The sequence below is a fragment of the Typopeltis vanoorti genome, chromosome 24 (assembly GCF_054136105.1).
Source record: "Typopeltis vanoorti isolate ZY-2024b chromosome 24, IOZ_Tvanoo_1.0, whole genome shotgun sequence".
Taxonomy (NCBI): domain Eukaryota; kingdom Metazoa; phylum Arthropoda; class Arachnida; order Uropygi; family Thelyphonidae; genus Typopeltis; species Typopeltis vanoorti.
Genome location: NC_143572.1, coordinates 45228788 through 45249650, shown reverse-complemented (window position 1 = coordinate 45249650; position 20863 = coordinate 45228788). Strand labels below are relative to the sequence as shown.

The window sequence follows — 20863 nt, the reverse complement described above, 5'->3', positions numbered from 1 at the left end:
AAAAATAAATTGGAAAAAAATAAAGTAATTTATGTTATTTGGCAAGAAAATCATGTTCAAATTGCACCTTATATATATTGGAATAATAACAAGTGATTATAGATAATTTGTTTAAGACAAATCTATGAAATATAACTAAAATTTAAACAAAAATGTAATTTATTTTGATATAATTAATGAATAATATTTTTTTTAAGTATTTCCTCCTCGCCTGAAATCTTTGGTGCCTTTACTATCCTGGCACCTGTGTGCATCGCACAAATTGCAGACTGTGCCAGCGTGCCCCTGTCCATAGCTATAAATTGTTAAGTTTAGCCTTTGTGCAGAGACACCATATGAAACTTCTTAGCTTCCAATATGTCAATTGTTCGACCTATGTTTAGCAAACAATTAACTGAAATCCATGCGCAAACGATTCCACGCTGTGCAAAGGATGCACTTTGTGGCATCCTTTACCACAAAGTGCATCCACATTGAACAAAATGACTAATCATTCATTGCAGAGCACATGGAGATAGTGGACCTTGTCTACATTTGTTCAGATGCTGAAATTTGCAGAGTGCTGCAATAGCATTGCAATTGTTTAGGTTGTACAGCTTCCTGAGCAAAGCACATTGGGGCAAGGTTAGTTCCATCACTGTGGACAGTATTAGAAACCAGAATGAAGGAGAAAATCCTGTGTTCATCTTTCTAAACCCACCTGGCGAGTTGCCAAATGCATGATATGTTTGGTATTTGCAACATCCCCTGGTGGTTAATTTTGGAACTACTTTTTTTTCTCAGATATTGCTTCCACATGAGGTACAGTGTATTCATGTGAAGTTTCACAGCATTTGAATCACTGGATGATGCTTTACAAGACCTTAAACAGAGATACTTTAAATTTGATCACCTGTACTTTAGTTCGGTTTTTATACTCTGTTATGAAGCCACAAGGATGATGCAACAAATTGGCCGTGTTTTGGAAAGAGCCAGGTTTGAATTCTGTCTATGACACAGAGCTTCATATTTGTTGTTGTTGTTGTTGATTTTCCTCCATGAAGTCCAAAGACTCTTCTAGGGGAGGAGCGGCTCACACAGATCACAATGCACCTGTCATACCGCCCACAGTGCCTCCCAACTGTCATCATGAGAGGCAAGAACTAACTAGAATTCACACAGTACCTATTATATCTCTCCTTAACCAATTCGTAACGAACTGACAGCTACTTCAGGCAACTCATTCCACTCTATCACCACCATCATAGCAAAAATCTACACCACACATTCATGTTTTTCATTAGGTAGAGTCATTTTTATTCCAATTGTCTCTATTTACACTAATTGTTACTAAATATAGTGCATCAGTCATAAAGGTCTCTATACTTTATTTAGTGATACAATAAAATTACTTGTTTTTCTTGCATCTGCAGTATAGTGTGGGTTGGAGACTGGATGTTCTTCACTAGATAGAGACATTTTCATTCCAGATTTAGGAAAGAACAGAATGTATTGAATAAAATTGCATCTCTTCCTAAATAAAAATGAATCCTTGTATTACAAGAAGAAGACTTACACCTCTTGATCTCCAACAAAATACTAGCATATGCTTAGATATCTGTTATTGATAAAATAGAAGTGCTGCTGACAAAATGAAGAGGGAAAAAAAAACTCATAATGAAGGGGGAAATTTGTGAACAAGTAGATAATTCACATGATCAGAATGCAATAGTGTTAATATGAGACCTCCAGGGAATCATGGACTCGTTGAAGGAGGTCACATACTAACAGCTGTACTATTTTATACAAAGGAACACCAAGGCTTTATTAAAATTTCTTGGTCTAGTATAGCTATGAACTCTAGCATTAAAACCAATAAAGAAAATCAACTGATTGATAATGCACATCACAACATAAATACCTTTGGGGACAACTATAATATACAATAAACACCCATAAGTGAATGACTATCCAAATAATCTAAAGTTGTCATAAGCTAAAACACACTCAATGTTGGGTGGAAATGTATCCTTAAATTTCAGCCAGTGGAGTTCTTTAATTGGAAAGTCTTATAATAAATAATTTTGCATAATGAACCATGCCAAGAATGCAATGAAATTGGTGGTATCTAGAATACTATAAACATTAGATAGAAATCAGTAACTGATGATAACAAAGCATGCAGAGAGAAAAGAGAGGATATCCTCTTTGATGATTAGAGCATGATAAGATGGACATGTAAATCTGAACCAAGTACCTCAGTTCCTCTTTCCCAATCACAATAACTTTTTTATGCAAATCCCACAAAAGGAAAACCTACAGTCCATTAGTACTACAGACGGACTAGGGAGTTATTTATTGTACATATATTATTCAAGGCATTTCAGACCTCCCATAAATAGGGTGGTTTAACACTAAGGAATGCAATTTATGTTCCACCTAAAGAAATTCATTGTCAAATGTATTATCCATTTGACCGGCAGGCAGGCAGTATATGAATTAAAGCAGTGCAAGGCATCAGGAATACTTTTTTTTAAAATGAATCCACTATCCAGCTAACCATCCGTATGTTGAGGCTTAAGTGCTGTGAGGACATCATGTTGGAGGCTTAATGGAATATACACTCAAAAAGGATTAAAACTGATTTTAATGCTTCCAGTATTTTGTCTCAGTCACTGAGACATCTTCAGGGATTACAAAAAAATTAATGTAACACACACACACACACTAAAATACAACACAATGTTGAGTGAAACATGTGGATGATTCTAAAGCGCTATCTAGGTGGTGTGTCCTTTAAATGCCCAGAGAGGGCACACCACCTTCTTTTAATGTACACACTGCTGTATGTTATTACTGTGCAGGATTTGGAAATGCTTCCCATTTGCAAGTTTATTTCTAATGCAAAACTTCAGTGGCTTAACTATAAAACTAGACTTCCACTCAACATCAACAGTGTTTCAGGCTTATGACACAGGACTTCAGATTATCTGGATGGTTATCCAACTATTCTCTGATTATTATTATTAGTTTCCCCCCTCCCCCCTTTTTTTTTTTTTTTTTTTTTGTATATTACAGTAATTGTAGCCAGTAAAACATCAATGTAGCACAAAGAATAACAAATTCGAATACAACTGAACAGTGAAATGCACTGCATGTTATACATTGGAATGCAAGCAAGTCATTTCACACTGAGACAGAAAGTCTAAAAAGGTTTCAGTCCTGAATCATCTCTTTTTCAATGCTACATTATTATTGTTATCGGACCTCCAGGGAATCAGAATTGCATCGAGGGAGGCCACATACTACACAGACCAGCTGTCATGCTTGTTCTTGAATTCATTCACACTGCTTGCACACCACTATGAAAGAAAAATCTAGATCTCAGCCCTTTCTTGATGTCATTCATTCATGGCTTCCAAGGATGCCCTCTTGTCCTTTCCACACACCCTCCATAAATTGAAAAATTCCATCAAACTGAAATATTGTATGACCCTTTCAGAAGTTTGTAAGTCTCAATCATATCATCCATCTTCTCCTGTTTGCTAGTGTCTGCAGCCTACAAATTCTCAATCTGTCTTCATAATCAGTATTCCACAATCCAGATATCATTTTTAATACACTCCTTTGCACTGTCTCGCCACTGAATCAGAATCATATTGGAAACCAGAGTACTAGACCTGCACACAATAGTCTAAGTTAGTTCTTATCAAGGCTTTGTAAAGAAGCAAAACGATGTCCTTATCTTTACATGTCAAAATTCATTTCAGCATTACAATTATCTTTTGAGTTGTATTTGCAATGTTTGCTACATGAACCCTGAATCCATTTTTCCATGTCCACAATTCCAGCCTATTCAAATCATTCTGCATTCTCCTGTATATGAGCTGCATTCCTGATTACCCACTTATCATTGCATCATCAGCAAAGAGCTGCGTGTTGTCTGTCAAATCCTTTCAATGCATCATTAATGTAAAGATTGAATAACAGTGGACCAAGGACTGATCCCTGTGGTACACCACTGGTTTGCCTTAAATTTCACCACACTAATATTTTATAATCCAAACCCATATTCTCCAATTTATGCAACAATCTTTCATCCTGTATTCTCTCAAAAGCCTTAGCAAAATCCAAAAGTATCATGGTGTATCCATTCCCTTTATCTAGCTCACTTGTAACATTATTATAGAATGTGAGCAAGTTGTGCTAAAACATTACCTTCCCTTAGTAAACCCATGCTGTTTGTTACAAAGTAGACATTCTCTGTCAACCCATTTTTGAAAAGGTGGTCAGCAGGTGCTGACCACCTTTTCCAAAATCTTCACCACCACTCCTGAAATACTGATTGGCCGATGGTTGGATACATTAGTCTTTGCACCGCACTTGTGCAATGGGATTACCATACATTCCACTCTTGCAGAATCTTCCTTGATTTAAGACTCAAATTATGTAGCCTGCTTAACCTCCCTACCGGCGAGGTGGATAAAATAGTGAAGCCAAATTGCACTTCTTGTCTATGTTATTCAATGGGTGTTACAGAATTGTATCCAGATTTAGCTGGATGTCTATAGATGCTTTGCTGGTTGGGGTGTTAAAGGAATAGCCAGTTCAGCTGAACACTTTTAACATCCATGCTGATATGCCATCAGTCCCTATTGCTGAATTCTTATTCAATTTGCAGCAACCCTAATATCTCCTCCTCATACATCTGAGGTTCTTCATGTGAGCGAAGAGGTTTTCATGAGCTCAGTGTTGCATACACCAGGTTGATAGCTTTTAGCAAAATGGGTACTCATTAGTTGAACAAACCTCTTCTGAATTTCTCACCCTCACACCATCTGCATTCATTAGATTCATTCTTTCTTTTACTTGCAGCATATGTACCGATATATCGATAGAATTCTTTTGAGTTATCTTTAGCTGGCAGAGCCAGTTTCTTTTCAAACTCAGACAGCTTTTCTGAGTATGAACAGTTGTGACTCTTCTGGCACGCTGCTTATAATTTTCATGACAGACATCATCTTATGTACATGGTATTCTTTCTGCATCATTCTTTTCTTACAGATCTCTTGCTTGATAAAATTACACATCCATCTGACTTCTACTGTATTTATTCTTGGAACTTTTGGGACACATTCTGATATTTTATCATTTAAGTATTTTTTAAATGCTTCCCATGCACTGTTGATATTCTTCTCATCCATCAGTATACTAACTGAAGAGTTCAGCATGTACCCTTTCCTGAATGAAACATTCATAACTTAGCCACCTCCCAAGTGAGCACCACACGATCATTGGCACCAACTGGAGGCAGAATAGTTAAGTCTTTAACTGAAACATCATCTGACACTATGATTAAATCTAGCCCTCTTTGACCTCAAGTTCCTTCCCGAGTGTCCTTTCTTGTGCTTGAGAAAGTTGTCTCACAACAGCTCAATAAATTCAGTTTCATTCTTCTCACGATATTTTAATGCTACCCAATCATTGTTTGGATAATTAAGGTGGTTCCCTTAGTATGATTACTCTCCCCCCCCTCCCCAAATCATTTTTATTTGGTGATACATTTCTTCATCACTAGCAGCTGATCCCCCAAGTCTGTAACAACACCCCACTATGTATTTGATCTTGTTAGATTCCACCTCACACTACATGGCCTCAAACTCACTGCCACATGATAAACTGTTACTAGTATTACAGTCATCTCAACATTAACTGGATTCAAGTCATTCAATATCATTAGCAGCATGGCCACTCCTTTCCTGCTCTTTCTATCCTTTCTAAAAATTCTGTACCCTTTACACTCGATACAAGTTAGTATTTCTGATTCTGATAGCCAAATCACACTAAATACCTACAATCTGAGGTTCCAACATATTGGCCAATGCAACAAACTCTACTTCTTTGTTTTTGATACTTTTAGCATTTGTGTACACACATACTAAACTACCTGCATGTTCTTTTGTATACTTTTGTGTGTAGTCTGCATGACACATTTGGACAACTTGCAGATCTCTGTTTTTGTTTGGTGCCTGATGTATGCAGACATCTTTGCACACGTTTGATGGATATGAATTGGACAAACACAAAGTCACAACTGTTCTCTCCTCGTAATCATTACCATGATAATGCCAATTTCTGTCATTAACACAGTTACATAATATTCTTGCTCTTACACAGATACTCTCACCATTCCTCCCATTATAATTTAGTTTCCCTGACTCTCTGCATAAATTAGTCAAAACACTAAATTAGCTGTATACAAGACGATGTTCAAACCAATTTTAACTTATGGATCTGAGAGCTGGGTTAGAAATAAAACACTTGACCAAAGACCAGAGACCACAGATATGAAAGTTCTGAGAAAGATTAGAGGAGTGAACAAATGGCATCAATTGCAGTATCATATTAAAAATGAGGATATTAGGAAACAACTTGGCATTGTGAGCATTCAGGCACATTTCAGCAGAGCTAATCTCAGGTGGTATGATCACTTAAATAGAAAGGGAAAGGAAAGATTAGCAAAGCAAGTGTTCTTTGTTAGGTTGGCTGGCAAAAGACCCAGAGGAAGGTTAAGATGTGGATGGATTGATACAATAAAAAGTGCCTTAGAAGACAAATATAAGATCTGACAAGGAGTCTTGACAGATAACTGATTAATTTAGTGGAAAATTTTTGATAGGAAGTTATTAATGATATAAGTTTTTCATGTAGTACAGGTAACCCTCGTATAACACGGTACTTATATAACGCGCTCTACAAATTGTAGTAACCCTTGTTGAACGCAGTTTCGATATAAGACTATCTACAAACTTTAGTAACCCTTTATCTTTTCGTATATTTTCCATGCGCGACTTAAAAATCGAAATTTATCTTTGTTAAATTTGCTTCTGCCTGTATCGCACATGTAGTTATAAGTAGTGAATTTATATTAGGGGAAATACCCTTTAGCATACATGTACATCAATTGTTTACCGTGTAAAGTATTTATTATTGAAAATTGTCTTCGTTTTCTGCTAGGAAAGCGCATTAAAAATCATGTGTGTTATAATAAAGTGCTCAAGCTGAGCACTTTATTTTTTGGTGAGTTACATACAATATGTAATGCTTTTTTTATGTAAAAAAAATATTTTTATAGTAATGGCCACTTAGAGCACTTTTGCGATATACCCGTTTGTTAATAGGGATAAACCCACCCACTGTAAACTGCCAAGTTAACAATTGAACAAGACTGAAGATACATTCGGTTTTGAACAGCACACGAGACTCATCCTTCGCGAACTTCTTCATAAGTGCTGCAATCTTTTCAATAGTGAATTAATCAATGGGAAAATAGATTTAAATACTGGTACAATTAATAGATGGTGGGGGGAAGTTCTGCCAAAGATTCTGATTGTGATGGATCCGTTAAAGAATTCAGTTTAAAGAAATTAGCAGAAGGATTGGACTTGGCAAGAGAGTTATTTTATGGATAATGATCTCTCAATGGAGCGCTCTGGAAAATTCACGAGACATTTGGATATTTGTTTAGCTCCATATTATGAACTTAATAAAAAAAATTGCAGCATAGTGGTAAGCAAGGTCTTATTACTGACTTCTTGATAACTAAACCAGCCAAAGTATACAATGGGAATTATACAATGGGAAATTAGATTTAAATACTGGTACAATTAATAGATGGCAGGGGAAGTTCTGCCAAAGATTCTGATTGTGATGGATCTGTTAAAGAATTCAGTTTAAAGAAATTAGCAGAAGGATTGGACTTGGCAAGAGAGTTATTTTATGGATAATGATCTCTCAATGGAGCGCTCCGGAAAATTCACGAGACATTTGGATATTTGTTTAGCTCCATATTATGAACTTAAAAAAAATTGCAGCATAGTGGTAAGCAAGGTCTTATTACTGACTTCTTGATAACTAAACCAGCCAAAGTATACAATGAGAATTATACAAATGATGTCCAAGAGGTTTCAAGTGATGACGACGTCCGGCCACTCGTAAATAAAGCACATCTACGAAATGTTAGTTTTGAAGAGAGTGATGACGATTAAAATATACACTTTATTTTATTTTGCCTAAAACATTTATGTATTATATGCAATGAAGTTTACGTACAATTTATAATTTTATACTATGTATTTGTTTCAGAGTTTATATGTTTTCTTAAATTACATGAATTACCTGAATTAAATAAACATATAATTTTATTGGATGTCATTGTTTGTATAATCTTTAAACAAAAAAAAAAAAAAAAAAAAAAACGATTTCGGAACCTAATCCTACTTTTTCTATGTGATCTGAGTCTCGCATAACGCAACATTTTTGTGGAACCTAACATCCACGCTATATGAGGGTTGCCTGTGCTATCATAATATCCTTTACCTTGAGGGTACATGTCAGGAATTTGATGAGTGGGAGTACGTGATATTCGACTAGAAATGCTCAAGTATTGAGGTATAAAAGTCTTCCAGTGGCTACACTGCATAGTTCAGGGTGGACAGAGGAATGAATACCAGATGATTGATGTAGAGTTCTCATAGCACCCATATATGAAAAGGGAAATAAAACAATGTGAGAATTACAGAGGTATTTCCCTAGTGGGTGTTTCTGGTAAGATTTACGCAAGTATACTTGAGAAATGGTTCAGAAGGATTTTGGAAGGGAAGCTTGGTGAAGAACAAGTTGGATTCAGGCCAAATAGAAACTGTCAGGATCAGATTTTCACTTTACGACAAATAGTTGAGAAATCATGGGAATATAACAAAGATTTGTATTTAAGTTTTGTAGATCTGGAAAAGGCATATGACAAGGTGCTACAGTTGTATGGTGCCAATGGGGCATTATATCAAGCAATACTTAGCTTTTATTTGAGTTGTAAGTTAGCAGTTAGAATTGAAGGAAGTGCAGGAAGATGGTTGAATGTGAATTCTGGTGTCAGACAAGGATGTACATTAAATGAGGATATTAGGAAAGAACTTGACATTGTTAACATCCAGGAATGTGTTAGCAGAGCTTATATGAGGTGATATAGTCACTTAATCAGAATGGGAGAAGAAAGATTAGCAAAACACGTGTTCTCTGCTAGGTTGCATAGAAAAAGACCCAGTGGAAGACCAAGGTATATCTGGATTGATAAAATGAAAAGTGCCTTTGAAGACAGAAATATAAGATCTGACAAGGTAGGAGTCTTGACAGGTAACTGATTAATTTAGCAGAAAATTTTTGATAGGAAGTTATTAATGATGTTAAGTTTTTCAAGTAGTACTATCATAATATCCTCTACAACCCTTGAGGGTACATGTCAGGAATTTGATGATGATGACTCTCTGTGTTAGGTCTCATACCAGTTATTACTTTTATTTCTTTTTCAAGACTCCAGATACCAAACACATTCAAGTGCAGGCCACCCCTCTTATACAAATTCAGTATTCTCTCAAACTCACTCCACACTTCCAAAAACTTGCATCCATTCCTTCTACACAGCCTGCACTCTTTGAATCAATCGCCACTATAGCCCTTTTTCTTAAATCATTTTTGTTATATTGAGTTAATATACTTATGATTTTCACTTTTTCACTCTTGCTTCTTCCAACAACCCTTTCATATCCTTTCGCATATTATTTCTATATATTACTCATATATAGAAATCATATCATATGTTACTATGCAAAAAGTGTATACTGATCATTAGTGAATAAAGGAAAATTCTTCGAAAACAAAGTGAAATTTAAATAAAACATAGAAATAGATCCATATAACACTCACAACAAATTGTACCTGATGATGATGAATTGCTGCTTCCTTAACCCACACACATTTTGCCACGACTAGTTGTGAATCACCTAAATTGAACTATATTAGTTCATTGGATAATCCTCTTCCTGCAGTTATTTATACTAATGTATACAGCTACTGTTTATTATTGTTAGAGTTATATTTTGCAAACAAATATCTTTCCCTCTCCTCATCGGTATTATTTTTTAAATTATTCCTCTAGACAAGCATGTGAACATGTCTAGAGGTTATAGGTCACATGTAATTCACTCCACCCAGCAACTTATTGGTCACATATATCACTACTGTAAATTATTAGTTCATTTGTTTCTAATGGAAATATTTATATTCATACCTTTTCTTTCTTTCCTTTATGTTTGCCTATTATTCTGTCGGCTCACATATTTATACCTTTTAGTGATTTAAATATACCATGAATGAATATAGGATTCTCCTAAATTATTACTTTCTAATATATCCTGAAACAAACACATTCCTCCCTCCACCCTCTATGCAGAATTGATTATAATCGAAAAGCCCTTCACAATATGTGACATGTCTGCCAAGCAAGAGGAAACATCTTATCCTGCCTTGAGGTTGCAGTTTGTTCGAGATGATTCTCTCATCCCAATGTGAACATATTAAGCTTAGCAGAATGCACTTTTGGATTTGGTTTTCCATCCATATAGTTAACAATTTTTCTATGTCACAAATAGTACCAGAATGATTTTTCCCCTTTTGTTTGTTATTATTGTTGATTTTAAAGAGGCAGATATCCTTTCATTTGTTTCTTTATGTGATCAACATCCTTTACAATTGTATTCACTGTCGATAGTGTGACCAAGTTCATTTCCTATGACTATTAAGCTTTGTTCACCTTCATATTTCTTTATAATTTTTATTTTCATCTCTAGATCAAGTTTGGTGTGGTTATGCATGAATTCTCTTTTTCCCTTCTGTTCCTTTTTCAGTCATGAATGTACTCGACCACAGTGTACTGGAAACACTAAAAATACAGCATATCTCTATTCCTCAATTCCTCAATCAAAGCAAGATTGAGGAAGGCACATGCTTGCACTACATGGACTGTCTACTTTGCAGAAGACCAATATACGATGTGTGAATAATGTGGGCACATCGAGTAAAATTTATAATTCAAAATTTTTCTATATTCTTTTTAGGATAATATTTCATGAGTCCAGATTTACACAGGTTGGGATTTGAGTAATTTAGGGTCTGCCTGTATTATATTGCTCTGAAAGAAATTGCATTGCTAACCCACTAACCCACATGTATAAATGTATATTTTTTTTCTTTTCAGGTTTTTAATTGGCCGAGAAAAAGATAGCACCAATAGTGAAATTGCACATCTGATTTCACAGTCATTACAGGCTGATAAAGAGCAGAGACAACAACAGCAACCATTTTCTCAAGTATATCAACTTTTTTTTATATTGACTTAAAAATGAAAAAAGATGTGATTAATTTGTATCATCAGGTTGAGATTAAAAAAAAGTTGTTTTTTTTTAACTTAATAGAGAAAAGTTATCTTTTGTATTATTTTTTCGTCTTACTTACCACTAATATTTCTTTGTGGCATGTAGAATACTGTGAGTATTTGTTTTAACTGAATTGAAATTGATTTTGTTATTCTGATATTTCCTTTCTCTATTAATTTTATTTCTCCTGAATTGGTGGTGATGTAGTTTTATCAGTTTCAAATAGAAAAGGTGCATTTTTTTTCAATTAAAATAAAGAAAAAGTCTTTTGTATTAATTTTTCACCTTAAATTCTATCCTAATATTTCTTTGGTTGTTAAGTGTAGAATACTAGCAGTATTTGTTGATGTACTGATGTTGATTTTAACATCCACTTATTTTCTGCACTGACTCTCTGTCCAATTTTCCTCCAGCATCCTCTTCCATTAATTATGCTTTTTCTCATTCATTCTAAACAGGTGATCAAAGTTATTGTCATGCAGTTAACAACTTACAAATTTTATCTTTATGAAAACTAATAGCATACAATTTATATGGACTTCTCAACAGGAATCACAAATGGGTACATTTTCCTCCACATTAGATAAACTCGCTATTCATTATAATTGTTTTTATAATGCATTTTAGTACAATAAACACACACACACATATATAGTTTCTTCCATAGCTAAGTCAGTATCAGTGGCATCCTTCATTTCAAAACCTTTCTTTTAGTGAAATAACTATTTTAATTTCCTGACGTTTCGACCTTCATATTAAGTTCATCATCTGGAGTATACACAAATATACAAGGACAAGCTGAGTTACGTTTCACACAGTATGCTAAAGAGACAATGATTTGATCAACAGTTATTCCACTGGCATGACCTCTAGTGGAAATATGATATATATAAAAAAAATTAAATAAAAAATACAAATAAAATTAATTAATTAATTAGAAACTACATCAAAGCTATATTCTATTTAAGATAACATCAGAGAAACATTCTTTCATCTAGATAGTTTTCTTACAGTAACAGTGATGTCCTAATTTAACATGACAATTGTTATATTAGATTTAAGATCCGGGATTGTCTACAGTCCTGTTTATAGTTAACTCTTAGAGAGAGAGAGAAAGGTTCCGTGGGTGGAATATGTGCCTTCCACATGCTTGGGATTTTTAGACCATCATTATTGTTAAGATTAGGGAGGTTTATAAGAATTTCACAAGCTTCCTTAAATTTACGTTCATACCATGTTTTGGTATGAACAACTGGTGTAAACAACTTTTGATGTAAACAACTGGTGCTTTTCCAGTCAATTCTATGTAAAGTGTTCAGAGCATGATCAGAAACGCCAGCTTCACCGTAGTTATTATATTTAATGTGTCGTTTATGTTTCTTTTGTCTGATAGAAATTGTGCGTCCTGTTTCCCCTATATATGGTAGATTACAGGTGCAATAAATACAGTATACTCCAGGGTGAGCCAGCAGAGGGAGTGGGTCTTTGGATGAGTTGAATAAGTTTTTTAATTTTGCAGGAGGTTTAAAGGTGGCTTTAAGGTTGTATTTCTTTAGTATTCTGTTTATTTTATCTGATGTCCCTTTAATGTATGGAATGGTTATAGTTTTATTGTAGTCTAGTTTATCTTCATTTTTTAGTGAGGTCTTGTAGAGAATTTTGTTGATTGTGTTTTGGCTGTAATCATTTTTTAGGAAAATGTTGCTGATAACTTCATTTGGAAATACCTGGTTTCGAATCCTAACTAGGATGTGAAGGACTTTTTAACTGAAGGTGAATTAGCCAGTCCAGTGTGGAGACAGAGGAGTTTTTCTCCTGGAAACTTGTTTTTCATTGTGCAAAACAAACAAACTAGCTAGGAAAAAACACACAATTTTTACAGACATGCACTATCCTGTCACATGCAATAAGCACATTTCTAAGAAGCCAAGTTACTTGGTGGCTATAACAGGTCATTGAACCTGACATAAAAGAGAAGTAGTATTGGCAGAGCAACTGATGTTGTTCTGCATTTAGTGCTTATTTGCAAAACCAAGGCATCTTACTCATGATAACATATCAATTCTATTTGTTACTCTTAAATACAGATTTATAATCTCAATTCTCTCTCTCTCTCTCTCTCTCTGTTGCTTACTACTACTTGTTCTTGATTGGGTCACATTTTAAAAATGAGAGGAAGAACACCAGTTGACATCAAAAATCAAATTACAAAACATCAATCTTTTTTTGTTCCTAAAATCAGATCTGCAGTAATCTACACCTGTAACAGTAGAATGTCATTAGAGCTTATGTATATTTTGTGAATACCAAACTATCCAACTGAATCTGGATAGACTTCCACATACTCTTTTTTATGTGGAAATTCTTTTATATAAGAAAAATGCAGAAACCCAATAGGGACTTCCTTGATATCCTATCCTAACTCTTTTTGTTGGGCATTCTGTTATTAGATATTCTCTTAGCTTTTAATTTTTCAGGAAATAACAACGTATACTAGAGTATTAATTATAAAAAAACTTCAATTAATACCTTCCTGTATTTCGGCAATGTTACATTGCCATCATCAGGGATCACAAAATATGTGCATGCAGGCACTAACACTGAGAGCAAATGAGGCTGAATAAAAGCAACAGAAGTCAGGCCTAGAGTCCTAAACGCTGTCCCCTAGTGGGCTAGGCAAAATTGGATTGTCTTGGCCATTGGGCTGACAATCTTAAAATGCATGCTTCCCAAATTTGGGGTAGTCTCATGCAACCAAATTTGTTGAGGTTTGGAAAGTTTTTCAGAGCTGAGGCAGATTTGATGAATAGTCTTACTTATACTTGCTGCAGTTTAATAGAGCAGCCTTCTTCCATTGTATCCTGTGGTAGATGTCCAAAGTGTGGTCAGCAAGTCCTGAGTGGCTGTATTGGTGGAACTGGATGTAGTTCTTATGTTCAGATATTTTAATATTAGTTGTCCTGCCTGTTTGGCCATAGTAGGAGAGTTTGCAACCTTAAGGGACCTATTATACTCCTGGTAGGTCTAGGGAAAGTGGATAAGATATGCCAATTTCTTATGTGGTCTGTAACTGGTTGTAAGGTCATATTTCCTTAGGACTTTTGTTAATTTTTTGGATGTGCCCTGGAATGATAGATTTTGAGTAGTCTCTGCTATGCAAGGGAAGGGAGGGGGTTGCAGTTACATGGTTTTAATATTTTTTGGGGGGTGTAGCCATTGTCTAAGAAAGTGTTAAAGATATGGTCAAGCTCACTAGTCACGACACTGTTATCCAAACTGATTATTTTTGCTTTGTTATATAGGGTTTTTTATAATCCCATATTGTTGGGGGGGGGTGACTGCTGGTGAATGTATCTACCTGTATGTCTAGGTTTTCTGTAAATGGAGAATGCCAGGCTACGTGTAATCAGAGTATCTAGGAATGGGACTTGTTATTGTTTTCCTTTTCCAAGGTAAATAGGATCCTGGGATGTTGATTGTTTAGGTGAGTGAAGAAATTGTGGAGTATATATATCCAGGCCATGCAGCCAAATGGAGAACACATCATCCACGTAGCATAGCCAGACAGTGGGTTAATGTGGGGCAGAGTTTAAAGCTTTTTCTTCAAAGCTCGCCATGAAGAACCCATGGCAGTCCCCTCTATCTGTTTGTAGAATTTTCCTTGCCAAACAAAATTGCCTGAGTTCATTGTGAACTGAAATAGGCCTGAAATATTAGGAAGAAACATGGCTTGGACTAAGTATCTTTGAGTGGGACATTGGTGATTAAGGAGGATGCATCAATATTGACCATTATGTCGGTATGTTTGGAGTGCGAGGTTTTCTGTACTGGCTTTAAAGTGGGTTGAGTTTTTTTTGTGTGAAGGTGTGTTGCCAAACACTGTTGAGCACTTTGGCTAAATGTTTGGCTATTTTGTATGTGGGTGAATAAATGCCATCCACAATGGGATGTAATGGCACATTTTGTTTACAGATTTCTGGCAGTCCATATATCTCTAAAACCTTATAGAGTTATAAGGTTTTAGTTAACTTCCACAGGCCAAGAGGTAACCTTTTTAAGGAGCCTATGGAGTGTTCTCATTGTGCTGGTGGTGGGATCATGGTCTATGGGGAGATAGGTAGAACAATCTAGAAGTAAAGAGGCAAGCTCTTACCTGAGTAATTTGATTGGTTTAAATCCTCTGTGGTATTTCCCTTATCTGCTTTGGTAATTATTATTCTGTTGTTGCTTTTAATCTCTTGCAGAGCTTCAACTTTTTTTTTGATAGGTTGTTTTTTGGTGGTTTAGCTTGTGAGAGAACACTGGCTACAACCAGTTTGATGTTGTTGGCAATAAAGTTGGGAAGACTGTGGATTCCTCTTTCTACTTGTATCATTATTTCCTCTACAGTAATTTTCTTAGGTGCTGTTGCAAATTTATGGCCACATTCAAGTGTGCTAACTGCTTCAGGGTAAGGAAAGGAAAGGAAATATGGTGGTATGATGGGAAGCTGGTTGAATAAGTTTATATGGAATAAGAGAGAAATTAGCCAAAACACCAAATCAGCATTATACAAGACATTACACAAACCAATTTTAAGTTATCAGTATGAGAATTGTGTTAGAAATGAAGCACTTGATCAGACTAGAGACCACAGATTTCTAAGAAAAATTAATTAGTGAATAGAATAGTTTCAATGGCAGAATGATTTTAAAAATGAAGACATTGGAAAGGAACTTGACATTATTAGCATTCAAGAATTGCTGAGGAAAAGTTAGCAAAACAGCTGCTTGATGTCAATATGGCAGGAAAAAAGATCCAGAGGAAAACAAAAGTCTAGGTGGACTGATTCAATCAGAATGTCATAGAAGAACAAAATATTTGATAAGGAAATATTGTATCACTCACAGGTAATAGGCTAATTTTGGAAAAAATAAAAAATGTTGATCGATTAATATAAACTTAATCATGTAATGCTGTCATAGTAGCCTGAACACCCCCTTGAAGGGATACACTTTAGGAAATTGATTATGATAATTGAGACATATACAGGAATGGTATTGCAAAATGCACTTTTGTATGGTATCTTGAATTTTTCCATACTTTTTTAGTTTCAGTAGTTTTAATCAAGTTAAGGCAGAATGCAGTTCAAAACCTTTTTGGGGGATCCTTCATATGAGTGTAGTTCATTAGTCTAGTAACTATGAGCACTGTTGATTAGCTTGTCATTAAATAACTTAGAAGAAATTTTTAGGTTTCCAACTAATCACCCATGAACTGTCCTCTTTATATCAATATCCTGTTGAAAATACTATCCTCTGAACCTTATTTCAGGTGACCAATGATACTGCTGATATACTCGTACAGATTACTAAAGTCCTGTATTTGTTCCTGATGATTAAAAAATGCAGAAGTATGGCCCTGCTGAATTATATTCGTGTCCTGAATTTTGATCTTTTTGAGAATAAAATGTCCAGGAAATAATACGCTCTCTTTTCTTGCTGATTCTCATTAACTTTGCCAAGGATTCATTCTAGTTCTTCTATGTCATTACAAAAGAATACTGTGTTATCAGTGTACCTAAGATTACTGATCCATTTATTGGAATCTGCTGTCTGTTTTAATTCCTGTCTTAAGCTCATTCTATGCTATATGCATGATATCCTCAGCATAAATACTAAATAGGCAAGAAGAAAGGCACCCTTGCCTACCTGAAGCTAATCAGTTAATCGAACACCTGTTCTTACAATGACTTCTTGGTAAGAACAGACTTGATAATAGTGAAATTAATTTGGAGAAGTTAAAAGGTCTTAGAATGACTGTTTCCTAGATCTTTGGCAAATTAATACAGCTGTACTTGTTGAGGTTAGGGAAGTGCTTCGTAGCTGCTGATTCTGAAAAAAGTATCTCAGACATGTAGTGAATTTTGTGTATTGCAGTTTTCCCTCTTCCATTTAATTCTGTGTGAAGAATAGCCAGAATGTGCTGCCAGACCTGAATTGCCATACAGGTAATTGCAGATATATAGGTTGTGTTCTTTATGACAGGTGTTAATAGATCCACCATTCTGACTAATTTATAGGCATAGGGAACTTTATAACATTCCTGGATGTCCGAGAGGATAAAGTTATACCTTAGGAGAATAGATAAAAGTAGCTAGCTGGAAGTGTGGCGTGAAGGTAGTATGGAGATTATATTTTGGAGAACTTAGCAATCTTTTCAGATGTACCTTGAATGTAAGGGATGGGAGTAGTTTTATTGAAATCTTGTATGTTTGTTGTGGGAAGCATGGTAGGGGAATAGTATGAGGTTTTTGGTTTATTTTATGGGGATTATAGCCATTGGCATGTTGCTAGGGTATATTATTCACCCTGAATTTTAAAATATTTCTTCTTTGAGATGACTAAAAACTTGCTGCTAGGGTACCCAAGTTCAGATTCCAGGACTATTTCATTAGAACAAATAGCCCTGGCTCCGTGTAAGTGTTTTGAGTATGCCACACTGTTGGGATGAGTAATGGTTGTCTGATAACCACCAACACCCAAGCCTTTTTAAGTGTATAATGAATTGCCCATTTTGATAAGAGCTGTCAATCTGGTATATGAGGTGAAGGTACTAGAACTGTTGTATAAACTGAAAAAGAATTCAGCATGTACTTGTTGATATCCTCAGCAAGTGTATCAGATAAAAGGATCTTATGGGATATCAGCTTGAATGCTAAAAGAGTGTTCATCTGAACGGGCTGTGGTTTTGACCTGGTTGTATAATTTGAGTTTCAGCATAGGAAAGATTCCACTGGAATGGAAAGCATGTATGATAATTCCATTTCACAAAGATGATGAAAAGACTGATATGTCTAACCATAGACCTATTGTTGGTATCTCTTTAGTGGTGATCAAGATTTTGGAAAAGTTCATAAGAGCCCACATACAGAAATGAGTTGATAGAGAATCTATACTTTCCAATGGATATACAGCATGAATGTACTAAGGAAAAGTCATGTTTGAGTTACTTGTTCACATTTTACAATGTTGCGGTTGAGTAAGACAAGCAGAATGGATACGCTGTGATACTTTGGGACTTCACTAAGGCTTTTGACAGGATGCCTCATAGAAGCTGCTGCATTAGTAGGAGCATATAGTTTTGGATTAATTATAAATTTATAATTAATTAATTATAAACTGCTAACTTCAAAAGTCATATAGCAAAATTGCAAGTGCAACTCAGGATAATTGGAATATTAAAATATGAGGGTATGAGCTTGCTGCCCACTGGTATACTCAGGGATCACTTCTTGGTTCATTGTTATTCTGTCTTTATATTAATAACATTGAGATGGATTTTACAGGAGATGTTCTGCTATTTGCTGATGATGAAAAGATAGAATAATTAGGAATCTAACTGACATGCAGCACTTACAGAATGATTTGAATAGGTTGAAATTCTGAGCATGTGAAAAAGCGTTGTCAATTCTGTGTTAGTAAATGTAAAGTTTGTACTTTCGTGTGATGAGATATCCGATTGCATATTATATTGATAGGATTATCTAGAAGCTGATCTGGCTAGGAATCTTTGGAGAGTTAGGTGATCTGAAGTGAAATTCAAAAGTCATATAGCAAAATTGGTGCAACTCGGATAATTGGAATATTAAAACAAACATTGACATGTAAAGATAATGAAGTCATTTTGCCACTTTACAAGACCTTGATCCAACCTATCCTGGCTTATTCTTCATCTTGTCTCCTGGTTTCTGAGGTTATGTAGAAATAGTGGAGAGAGTGCAGAGGAGAGTGTTAAAGATAATATAGAGACTGTGGAATGCAGATTATGAGAACAGATTAAGAATTTGTGAAGTGCTGATGATATAATAGAGACTTTCAAACTTCTGACAGGGTCATGTAGGATTCCAATAGATAGAATTTTTCATTTTACAGAGGGTGGGAAGAGGAGGAGGAGAGACATCCTTGGAAATTGACAATGAAATACAATCAGGTAAGGGGAGACAACTAGATTTTTCTTTTGTAGAGCAGTGCATGATTGGAATAGCTTGTCTTCAGGGAAGCTCTTCCAGTCATGTACTGGTATTGAGGGTAGATAGTGTGAGCAAATTCAAGAAAAAGTATGATAGCTGGTGTGGTTGATATGTGACCACCCTTATGAGTCCCTGGCTCCTTGGAAGTCTCTGGTAATAATAATGATTATTATTATAATATCTGTAGTCTCTCTCTCTCTCTCTTTTTATTTTTTTAAATCAGCTGTTTTATATCTAACCCAGATCTCAGATCCAAATCAAATTTTGTGATTATTTAAAATGAAATACACAAAAAGATCCCAGCAAACACCAGTAGGTAAACATTTTATTTACTGGGCCAAGTTTTTCCAGCCTGGGTGTGAGCACTGTCTGTATAGTGCTAGTTTAGTACTCTGATTTCTCTCTTATTCCTTATAAATTTATTCATTTGACTCCCTATCATTCCAGCTTTGCTAATTCATAAGTTTTAGTCCCCACATCTTGTTTGAAAATTTATAGTTTAGTTTTAAAGACTTTTATGTATCCAAACATAATATCAATACTTTTGCCAAAACCTTTTACCTTTAAGTTCAATTCATTCATATGAACTGAGAGAGCTGTAGTCACTGAGCTGAGGGAACTGATCCAAATTTTTATTTGCAACATATAATGTAATTTCTTCATAGCACTTCACTAATCTTTCGAAGACTTTTCCTCGGCTCAACCACCTCACATTGTCGTGCATCAGCAGTCTGCTGTAAGTTGATTCACCTTCCTGCAATAGTGTAGGAAGTTCTCATTGGTGAAGGGGTTGAGCAGCTATTAAATTCACCATTTTTGTTACATCTGTCATTACATCATGTATTTCTGTGAATCCTGCCTTAGCGCACACAACATCTCCTGGTGGATAATGCAATGAAACGGCACAATTGGGTGTCCAATAGCTTCGATAAACAGTTACACAAATCCGACCCCCCCCCCACACACACACACCATATTGGTTGCCCCGTCTGTCATCACAGACACAACTTTAGACATATCAATGCTTAGATCATGGAGCATTTTTAGAACAATGTTACATATTTCATTCCCTGATGTACTTATCGGCACTGTTTCTAGCTTTACCAGCTCTTCTCTTATTGTCTGACCATTGGAAAATCTAGCAATGACAGCCCACCAAGCAGTGAGAGGACATCAGTGGTTTCCTCAAGACAAATCGAAAAATGTTTACAATTATTTAAGTGTCCTTTTAATTGATGTCATATGTCGGAGATTGTTATCACTCTGTCTTTAATGACTTTAAATTTTTCAGGAAACGCAACGTATGCTAAAATATTAATTAAATACCTTTAATCAATACCTTCCTATATTTTGGCAATGTTACTTTGCCATCTTCTGGGAACATAAAACTATGATATGTGCATGCAGGCACTAACAACAAGTAAATGAGGCTGAAGAAGGCAACTGGCGTTGGTCTTAAAAGTGCCCCCATAGCAGGCTAAATTGGGTTGTCTTGGCTGTTGGGCTGATGTTCTAAGGATGCAAGTTTCCCAAATTTGGGGCAGTCTCATACACCTAAATTTGTTGAGATTTGGGAAGTTTTTTAGAGCTGAGGCTGATTCCA

At 35.4% G+C, this 20863-nt stretch overlaps 1 protein-coding gene across 1 annotated transcript in view; it reads left to right on the top strand.

Annotated features, from left to right (window-relative positions):
* Positions 1–20863, top strand: part of LOC150093146 (uncharacterized) — a 339961-nt gene that overhangs the window by 149694 nt on the left and 169404 nt on the right. The window contains exon 11 of the mRNA XM_090414162.1: positions 11072–11183. Within this exon, the coding sequence (XP_090270288.1) occupies positions 11072–11183 (112 nt within the window). The remainder of the gene's footprint in view (positions 1–11071; positions 11184–20863) is intronic.